Source organism: Erigeron canadensis, chromosome 1 (assembly GCF_010389155.1).
Source record: "Erigeron canadensis isolate Cc75 chromosome 1, C_canadensis_v1, whole genome shotgun sequence".
Classification (NCBI taxonomy): domain Eukaryota; kingdom Viridiplantae; phylum Streptophyta; class Magnoliopsida; order Asterales; family Asteraceae; genus Erigeron; species Erigeron canadensis.
The window spans coordinates 22,374,204-22,385,180 of NC_057761.1; the positions used below are offsets into that span (position 1 = coordinate 22,374,204).

At 34.8% G+C, this 10,977-nt stretch overlaps 1 protein-coding gene across 1 annotated transcript; it reads left to right on the forward strand.

Annotated features, from left to right (window-relative positions):
* Positions 1 to 2,061: 2,061 nt before the first annotated feature.
* LOC122584954 lies at positions 2,062 to 10,347 on the forward strand. Its single transcript, XM_043757045.1, has 6 exons — positions 2,062 to 2,224; positions 3,727 to 3,874; positions 4,994 to 5,339; positions 6,108 to 6,380; positions 7,865 to 8,334; positions 9,958 to 10,347. Exons 1-6 carry the CDS (start codon positions 2,164 to 2,166, stop codon positions 10,061 to 10,063), a joined length of 1,404 nt encoding a protein of 467 aa, XP_043612980.1. The 5' UTR covers positions 2,062 to 2,163; the 3' UTR covers positions 10,064 to 10,347.
* Positions 10,348 to 10,977: the final 630 nt, after the last annotated feature.

Sequence of the window (10,977 nt, forward strand, 5' to 3'; positions counted from 1 at the left end):
AAATGGTTTTAAAAGAAAAATTACAGTCTAATCCAACACAACCGTGTTATTAGTTGCCACAAACCACAAACCCTTAAGTTGACTATCCAAATACAAAAAACATACAATAGATCGATCCAGATTGATCATTGTGGTGTAAAATATTCGAACTAACTTAAAACCTTTTGATCCTTTGCTGCAAAATACATAATTTATGCCTGAAAAGTGATTTGTCCTTGGGGAATACCGATAGACAGCCCTAGTTCTTTTTTTTTTATTTACGAAAAGAAATCACACTTCTATTGTGGTCTTTCAAAATAGTTAAACTATAATGTCCTTTGTGTTCCTTAGACTGGGTCCAATGTCATTTCGGGGTTCATGCCACTTAATTTGCTCATTGAATTAGAGTGTTGGCAACATATGAAAGCTGGTGTGGTAAGGATTTTTTTTTTTTTTTTGGTATGATGTGGCGTGAAGTACGGGTGAGAAATGGGTAACAAATAAAATGTAGAATGAGTTATGAAACTGGTGAATATGATGTGACATAAGGTGGTCATTTTTAAGTGAGATATGAGATACGGGTTGAAATATGGAATGCCAACACCCCTACAAAATTAGCGAACTATGATGGAAACTTTCTTATTGATCCCCCTAACCACATACATATGTACATTAAAGCTTTTCTACATATGTATTAGTTTTGCTTCTATTGAAAAAAATTTACTAACACAAACAAACTCGTATATTTCATGTGAGGGTAGTATCGTCATTTCAAAAGATAAAAGACCATTAATGATATTTTCTATCACTTTTTCTCTTCCTTCCTTCCTCCTTTCTTTCGTACCAAAAACCCCTACCCACCGCCAAACACATACACAATTTCCCACTCCCACCCCTTCCTAATACAATCTGATATCTATATGTAATTATCTACATCTATATTCGATGTGCCACTAGTATGTTCAGCATTGGCAGCCTTCTCAACCAATAATTCTTGCTTGCATCAATTTTTTTAATAGAAATTTAGATAGACTTATGCAAAATGCAAATAGCTACATGGTCAAGCAATATAATTATCTTCAGTTTGTGAAGTTGCATAGCTTGTGTAAAAATAAAAAAAAAGCTTTGGATAGACTCGTTCAAATAACTACATGGTTATGGAATATACTTATCAAAACCAACAGATAAAGAACTTATTAAACCCTCATACCATTCCGATCTAAAAACAGATAAGAAGAAAGAGAATGGAACAGACGATGACGGTGGTTGTGGTTTATAGCATCTCTGGCGAGTGGTGCTTGTCCGGTCAAAGGTGGCTACAATGGTGGTGGTTCATAGAAGCTCGGGAAACTTCGTTGGAAATAGGCCATGAAGGTAACGGGGGAGTGGTCGCCCGAAAACTGTCATCGCCGTCGTCTTTTTTTTTCCCAGCGTGTCTTTCTTATTCTTCTCCTTCTTTTTCTTTTTCTCGTTTCAGATCTGGTTGCTAATAACTATGTGTCGCCCAAGAATATATGTGTCGGCCAAGATCCATTGAAAATTATAGCATATGTAGTTTTTTTTTCTTCCTAACCACGTGAATGGTGCAGCCGCACAAAACCAAAACACAACAATAAGTAAGTGGGCCATGCTGCATTATTCCATCCTAAATTGATTTATGTATATAAAGAATATGGATAGATAGTAGGGAAGATTGAATACTTCAATTATTAATGAATTAGATGACTGGATTTATATATGGATTTATATGGAGAATGTATGTGTGTGTGTGTTTGGTGATGGGGTAAGAGTGTTTGGTGGGGGAGAAAGAAGGAAGAGAAAAAGTGATAGAAAATATCATTAGTGGTCATTTATCTTCTGAAATGACGATACTATTCTCACGTGATAAACACGTGAGGGAGTTAACGGATGGGAGAAAATGTCCGTTTTCATAAAGTACTAAATGTGATCCTTATCCTTCTAAAAGGACTGTCAATATCATTTCAAATAATTAAAGACGAAACATGATTATTAGGGTAAACCACAAGGACGATTTTGGCCGTTTACTCATATAAAAATGAAAATTTAACAATACCATGAGCGTAGCCGGCGCATAAACCCCAAAATTTAATAAACCTTAAACCTTAAGACAGCCCAGCGAGCCCTCCTCTTTCTGTGTCGCAAAGCGGCAAAAGCTTCTTTGTGATGGCGATCGTTAGATCTCTACGACGCTTTCAATCGCGTTTTTTTTCCTCCTCCTCCCAAGGTTTTCTTCTCATTCTCATCTCTTTTTTTATTTTCAACAAATTTTCTCCTTATTATCTGTGATCCCATGCTCTGCTCCATCACTATTCATATATATATATATATATCTGTGTGTATATTTAGAACTGGTAACCGGAGAGATCTTCTGTGTGTAACAGTATATATATATACACACACACACAGATATATATATATATATGTGTGTGTGTGTATTTTGAACCCCGGACCTCTTGTGAGGAAATCAGGATGCCGTGTATGTATGTTTTTATTTGTTAACATGAAACAAATACAATTTTATGATAATCGAGAACGGTACCCGCCCACTCCGGCGGTGATGGAGGTGGCGGCATGAGTGGTGGCGGAGATTGGTGGTGGTGGCGGTGGCGGCGGTGAGTAGTGAAAGTTATTTGTAATGTGGCTATGATGTATGGTACATCATGCAATAGAATGTGTACATTGTTGAAACTTAAAATCAATATTGAAGTTTTAAGTTCAATGTTGAAAATCAAAAGTAAATTTGCTTTATAACATACAGTAGTTGTGCGGTTTAACTTTGTCAATGTGTTAGATTTGTGTTTACTAAAATATAAATTGGTATAATAGAATTTTGATAAAACAATTTTTGTGGTTTTGTATACGTTTGATTATTTGAAATAGGTGGATATAAACACGGAAAATATTAGACGTACACAATGGGTACAAGTACTGCACAATGCACAATGAACAGATGTATTAAGCATTAACTTGTTGTGTATGTATCATTTTCTGTTAGAAACAGACTCTGAATGACCTTCTGCCTGTTTGTCCCGGATAGCAAAAAGGAAAGAACAATTCGGCCCATTTGAGTTGTTTAATGTAAAACACAACCTGAATCAACAGAATTATTATTAAATGGGTTGAAATTGCCATTTCTTTGTGTTATCAAAATAGAAATATCAGTTTTCATGGCCGCCAATGTCTGTTATGCTTGTGATATAGAATTTTTGAGTTTGTTAATATGAAACACAAAGTCGATATGGCTTGAAACTGGTTAAAATTTTAAAACTTGTAGAACTACGTAACACTTTGTAGGTCAAAGCAAAGTTTGACGTCCAAAATGGAGTCCACTATAACATATTACCATTTTACGCAAGTCACTAGCTCATCTCTTTCACTATATTTCTTTTTATAATCTATTGTTCTATATTGTTCATAATTTTTTTACCCTTTCAGCTGTTTGCTGCATTGTCAAACCTGCTGTTTGTATTAGTATCTTTCTTGATACATACTGTTTTAGTAATTTATTGGTCAATGTGTTTTTTTTTTTTTTTTTTCCATTTTAACTAGGCCTTTATACTAATAATGGTTATCCGGATTGTGCATTTTTTCGCTTATCTTTTTCTCTTCATAGCAATTTATTCTTGCTACTGGATGTATTTCATTTTATATATTATATATGAACAAACATTATGTATTTCGTGTCGTTCTTAAAAAAACTGATAATTGAATGTGGACACACGACAGCTGCTACTGAAATTTCAAAATTGATTTCCGGCTCAAATATTGAGCAGCCTGGAAGCTCTTCTGCTGCGTCATTTACTTCTGAGAGACCAGTCCGGAGAAAAGTATCTACTGCTGATCGGAAGTCGATGCTCGAATCCTTTGTCAACAAGTATGTATTCTTTTGTTTACCATATATCTTCTACGTTGGCCATTTCTCTTTTATGAACAAGAAACCAGTGTGGAAAACGTATCCTGAGAATTAGATAAACTTTTGAGAATTAAATAAACTTTTATCAATTTCATTATGTGCCATTAATAAAGAACTACTCTTCAAACAGCTGGTGACATGCTCTTCAATGTTTTATCGACAGTCTCCTTGCTGTAGTTAATGCCTTGTCATGCTGTATTATCTGCATCATCACAGTTGATATATTAATCACTCCATAAAAGCATAACCTACTCCTTTTGGTCAAAAGATCCTCACCAGGGGTTCATTTGATTCCCAGGATTCACTAGTCGTGGTTCACTCTCATCCACACATTTTTGCATCACTAGTTATGCATTCTATAGAATGTTTAGTTGCATTTTGTATATAATGTTTTGTTTATTATACTAAGAAAAGTTATTGAACAATGTCTATATCTACTCTTTGACATTTCATGCTTACGATATAGACTTTTGTCGCTCTATAATTCAATTAAGCTGGATGCCTGGATCATACAAGTGATCACGAAACCGATTATGATAAGATGGGATAATATACACCTTTCATGTACACTGCCAAGCCATTATGTTGGCTATGCTCCATTGGTCCTGACTGTTACTATGTGTAATCTTTGTATACAAAAAAAGCTTCAAGTTTATAGTATGTATTAATAAAATTTCAATTTCAAGTTTTTTTTTTTTTTTTTTTTGTATGGACTTACAATATGCATTATCAGAAGATAGAGTTTTCTAAAATGTTTAAAGCGTGTGACTGTCCTGGCCTAAGGCCGGAACTGACCCTTAAATTGTGGTCCCAAAATTATGGAACCTTGTCCTAGGCAAGCCTAGCGGTTGTAAATTAGTCAAAGGCCCAGTTAAGGTCAGGCCGCGTTAATAGTCTGGTGCGAGTTGTGTGTTTTTTCCGTCCAAATCTGGTTAAAAAGGCTATGATGCACTTTTTTCAGTTTCTTTCTTGCTGTTTCTATCATGCTAAATGACGCGTTTGCACAATTGCACATATGGCAACTACATGATGGCTAGGTTTTGCAGACATTTTTGAAATTTGAACTTTTGAGTTTTCTAGGTACAGAGAAATGAACACCGGAAAATTTCCTTCCGCTACATATGCACGAAAAGAAGTTGGTGGTAGTTACTATGTCATCAAGAAGATGCTTCAGGAGATTGAAAATGATTCTAGAACAGCTTCTGTGGAGAAAGGACTCATCAAGGATCATAAAAAACAGTCTGAAGGTGAGAATACCATAAGCATGGAAATATCGACTGTATCATCTGGAAGTCAAGAGGTATCAAAAAGTCAAGTAAATAGTCTCCTACGGCTTTGTAAAGATCCTCGGACTCTTGACGATGTGGATTGGAAGGAAGTGCTCTATCCGCCACCAAGCGACGTCGACCCTCTCGATTTTAGAAGAGTAAGCATCTTTTGTAAATTTTTACAATATTAAACGAATGTCATCATTTGCATTGATTGGTGGTTGATGGTAGCCGGTCCGGGCAGGTTGGATAATGAGGTTAACGTACCTTCTGGTCGAATGAGGTTTTTTTTATTACGGTTGAAACAGGTCAATTTTAATTATTACAGTTGAAACAGGGTTGCTCAGGTTGACTGCAAATATCTATGTCTATGTCTTTAAAAGTTTTACAACTAAATATTATGATATTTATGATTATAAAAAAATAGTATTACAATAATATAGTTGAAGTTTGACGAAAATGATTGAAGAGGTTGTGTGCATTTAAGTAGATTTTTTTGTTATTTTTGACCCTTTCCTGTTTTAGTTACTTTCCTTCTAGCAAACTTGATCCATTAGAGGGAAAAGTCAAAGCAACCCTATTGCAATTAAATGGGTCAAAACTGCAGCCTCTAAATGATGACTGGCTTTTAAAGTTTCAGTTTTGGATGGAACTTGGTACATGTAAGATCATGAAAGTTTGATTAGGTTGCACTGAAATGGGAAATACAGCTTCTAGAGACTTCTTGATTACTATGTATTACATACCCAGGAAAGTAGCTATTTTGATCCATTTACTAGTATTTCTATTGATGCAGGCTATTTTATATTTTTTGATCCATTTACTAGCGTTTCTATTGATTCAGGCTATTTTATATATCTTACTATCGAATCCTGGAAATCAAGTAATTTGTAGCAATGACTTTCCTTGTGATCCTTGGGTACCAGGATACTACCCCTGATGAAGTGAAGGAAGTGCTTCTAGAGATTGAATGTGATAGAAAGGAGTCAAAGGACTGGAAAAAAATGATTGAAGGTGAGAATGCCAGAGACTTGGAATTATCGATCGAATCATCTGAAAGTCAAGAGGTGTCAAACACTAGCGTCCAACAGCATTGTAAAGATCCTTGGGCGGTCAGCAGTTTTGACAATATTGAATTGAAGGATGTGCTTCAACCATCAACAATCAACGCCGACACAGGAAGAACCATTGTTAGAAGAGTAAGCATCTTTTTAAAATTTCTACCCTATTATATGATGGTCATCGTTTGCATTGATTAGAGGCTGTATGGTAGCTGGTCTGAGCAGGTTGGGTAATGAGGTCATCATAGGTTTTTTTGTTGAAATAGGTCATTTTGTTTATTACGGATGAAACGGGTCAATTTTTTTTCTTTACGGTGAAAACAGGGTTGCTCATGTTTTGAGTGCAAATATTTATGTCTATGTATTTATAAGTTTTACAACTTAACAAGATGATATTAATGATTATAAAAATGAAGTACTACAATTATATATTGACTTTGAAGAAAGTGAATTAGGAGGCTGTTTGCATTCAAGTAGACTTTTTGACCCTTTCACCTTTCCTCTTTTAATTAGTTTTTCTAGCAAAGTTGACCCATTAGATATAAAAAGCCAATGCAACTCCATCACAATTAAATGGGTCAAAACTCCAGCCTCTAGACTCTAGTGTTAATGATGTCTTTCATATAAATTTTGGATGGGAGCCCAGATATTTCAGATAGTCAACTGATGCCCAACTAGGAAACATGTAAGATCATTTAAGTTCGATTAGGTTGTGCTTAAATGAGAAATACAGCTTCTAGAGACTTGTTGATAAATGTGTATGACATATTCAGGTGGCAATGTTAATCATTTTGCTTCGGTAAATATTTAAATATACCTCTCAGAGAGTCTCAGTACTTCTAAAACTACCAACTGAAATTAATTTATAATGTGTGATTTGTGTTTTAATTGAGATCTGCTTTATGTCAATTATCAGCAACAATAGACCAAGTTTGAAACTAAAGATGATTTTTTTAACTTCGCAAATACTTTGGCTCATGGTTACGGACTTAGAGTGCTTAAATTAAGTGTCTGCATCTAAGATATTAACTTGTGATATTCTCAGTTATTCATAAGTACAATCAATTTTTTTGGCGAAGAATGTACTTTATGGTTATCTCTAATCATTATCCATGGGAATGGCAGATGCGAGAAATTTTCTGTGTTTCAACTCTACCAGTGTTCAACCTCAAGTACAATTATAGAAGTGACAATTTTGATCCATTTACTAGTGTTTGTGTCGATTCAGGCTATATCTTATCTACAAAAATGAAATTAGTATAACTGAAAATATTAGGTAAAAGGAAAGGGGTTCAATGGGGCAAACAGGTAAAATATCGTCTAGGTGTGTTTTTGATGTTTTAAAATTAAAACCTCTTAAATCAAAATTTGTCAAATAAAACTAGATTATTATTATTAATAAAGTAATGTTACCTTTTGTGATCATATATGACACTAATTATCATAAAAGAAATAGGAGACAAAAAAAGGTGTTCTTGACCAACCCAACCTGACCATATCTGTACCAAAGTTACCTGTTTATGTATGTAACATGACCTGCCCATTTTGCTACACGCATGTGATTTACAATCAATTATTGATGCCTTTGCTACCACTATTTATACAGTCACATTTCTTTGTAGGATGATACTTATGACATAGAGAGTGATATGAAAGGATGTCATGGGAAGGTTGAGCAGAAGCCAGAAGGCAAATTGATAGATGAATCTCTTTTGGAAGAAAAATTTGTCTTTGAGGATTTACAGTCTAAAGTTGAAAGCCAACATAATGGAATAAGAAAAGTTGCAACTGAGAATCATCACACAGTAGCTCAATGTTACGAGAAACTGGAGCAGAAGCCAAAAGGGGAATCTCCCTTGGAAGATAAATCCGTCCATGAGGATTCACAGTCAAAGGTTGAAGGGAAGCAACCTGATGGGATCATAAACATTGCTACGGAGGATTGTGATACAGAAGGTCAGTGTCATGGGAAGGTTGAGCAGAAGCCAGAAGACAGACTGATAGATGAATCTCTTTTGGAAGAAAAAATTGTTTTTGAGGATATACAGTCAAAAGGTGAACTGTACCATGATGGGATAAGAAACATCAATAGGTAATTTTTTATTTATGCGAACACAAAAGTTTATATGTTAAGCAAGTTTTTTATTGATGAACGGTTTAAAATTCTCATGGTTCAAAAGCATGTTAAAAGCATAAGACATTATACATAACATGGCAAAGGTACGCTCTGCACCACATCTTGTGATGTGGTTGACAAAAATGAGAGCACCTAACCTGACCCACTAAAAGTTTTAGGTCAATAAATTTAACCCTGCCCCACGTCCTACTAACCCAGACTTCCAGACATGATCTGATTAAGACATAGGTCAAAGAGGTTGGCGGGTTGGTCAAACAGGTTGCAGTATGATATGTTTGTTTACCTTTTACTCTTTCAGGCATACTAATTCATGGGCACAATATGTTGCTACACTCTTTTGCCGCTAAGCCAGAAATCCTGTTTCAGTTAGTGTTAACAAACTTTTATAAAACTCATGAGTTTTTGCCGCTAAGATTTTTAATCTTCACAAGTCAGCCCCATACTTGGAGAATCGTTTTTATCTATATACACAGAGTGTCCAGTACTTCTGCTTTGTTACTAGTTATTTTTTTATTATTGGTTTTGATTGGTGATGAATACCTTTTGATAGCAAACTTCAGTTTTAGAACATCTCACAAATGCCCACCTTTTGATAGCAAACTTCAGTTTTAGAACATCTCACAAATGCCCCTCTTAATAGTGTGTATAGCAAATGTCTGTTATTTTTTCTCCCTGCTCCTCCCAGACTGCTTTTATTATCCTGCAACATGCTCCACAACATGTAAAACATATCAGAGTCAGACGCTATGCTTTGAATTTGTCGTGTTAGAAAACTCTAAGTTCCAGGTCTAGTTCCTTTTGCTCGTGTGATTATCATGTTTCCAAGCCTTATTATCCATGTAAGGCTGCTTTGGTTATCTTTTGCCAGAACTATTATGCTTAAAATGTGAATTTGTGATAATGTATTTGTTCTGCTGATAGGTGTTCTTATCTACTTAGAGGTGGCAAAATGGGCTGGTTGGGTAGCGGGTCAAATTGTCAGGTCTGGAATGAACCAAAACATATTTTGTCCAATGCTATATAATTTGTACTTGGAAAGGAAAAATGCAATGAAACACACTGTAGTTTTACTTTGCTGCAAATATATGAAGTGCATACTCATACTTCAAATTATTTTAGCAAACATTGCAGTTTGTAACCTAGACAACAGGCTTCATTTGTTAGTTGCGAAATTGAAACTATGTTGCATTGTTTGGTTACTTGCATACTTTGGTAATGCTCAAATTATGTTTGTGTCTCCCTCAATTTTGCCTCTTCTTAGAAATGCAAATGTTTATTTGTCAAATATGATTAACGAATTTGGTTTATTTCAATAATGATCCACTGCATATATTTTTTGAATAAAAATGATGTATAGGAGATTTTATGCATCATAATAACAATTCAGACACTGTTTGACTTCTTTCCAATCAACTTGTTACATTTTTTTACCTGTTTGAAGTTTGAACCATTTCAGGTACGAATTTTTCCTGAATCCGCCCATATATGGGTCAAACTTTGCCATCTCTATATTTTATTCCAAGCTCCTCGTATTATATTAATTTCACTAGTTGATTAAACTGTAATTTTTGAATGTAGGGACAGGCCTGAGCAACAAAAGGATGATCAGTTGAGAGAGAAACCATCTTTATGGGGGAACTTGAAGTCATTGGCAACTGATTTTATCAACATGTGGAAGAAATGATGAAGTCGTAAATTTTTTTTGTCAAGTTCAGCTATACTGCAGGATACAAGTGAAGACCTTAAACCTGATATGCGGGTGCTTGGTTATAGATCACGTTCGTTATTAACTTAGATATGTACATTCCATTTAACGATGAAATTTTTGGGGCAATATGCAATTTTGTAGCGTTATCTAATCATTTCAGGCTAAGGTTGTACAAAGTTATCAAAACTTGAATATGATTCTAGTATGGTCGTTTGTGGAAAATCTGCTCTTGAGGTGATCAATATGAATCGTTTGTTTCATCTTGTGTACTTTGAAAACAGCTATTCCCGATGTTGTAGTGCGTTTGGTTTGCTTTGAAATTGTTCTTCTAGCAAGTAGGGACCAATTTTTTTTCCCCTGAGCGTTCGTAACCAAGATTATGTGCTTGTGACTAGGCTAAAGTTTTATCAAAACTACAAGTTATACTTCAGTTTTTCTTTCAAAAATATTAGTTTTAATGGGGTTTCTTGACACAATAGCATAGCTATTAATCTAGCAACACTTACAGACCAAACATTTTGCCAATAGAAACTAGCAACATTGTAATAGCTATGACCAAAATACGCCAGGTACTAATAAACTTGCATGGAATTTGATCGATCCGTAATAGTTACTGAATATTATTATTGTACGATACAACCGTATGATGCGACAAACTATAGTGGATAGATAGTCATTTAAGTTTATCACCTCCCAAAATGTAAATGGAGTCACTTGATTAAAAAAATCATGTAAACTAATAAGATTAATCGTTACTACTCCGTAATAACTATATTGTTTCCAAATATATACGGTGTCACTTGATAAAAAGAAAACTAAGATGCCCTCCTCATAGGCCATTGAGTATCTATTAATCTATCCTCGTAGTCTTTCCCTTCGTCAAAGGGACT

Coding starts and splice junctions, on each gene's coding strand:
- LOC122584954 (XM_043757045.1), top strand. CDS start 2,164: ATGGCGATCGTTAGATCTCTACGACGCTTTCAATCGCGTTTTTTTTCC. Junction 2,225..3,726: donor TTTTTCCTCCTCCTCCCAAG/GTTTTCTTCTCA, acceptor GACACACGACAG/CTGCTACTGAAATTTCAAAA. Junction 5,340..6,107: donor ACCCTCTCGATTTTAGAAGA/GTAAGCATCTTT, acceptor CTTGGGTACCAG/GATACTACCCCTGATGAAGT.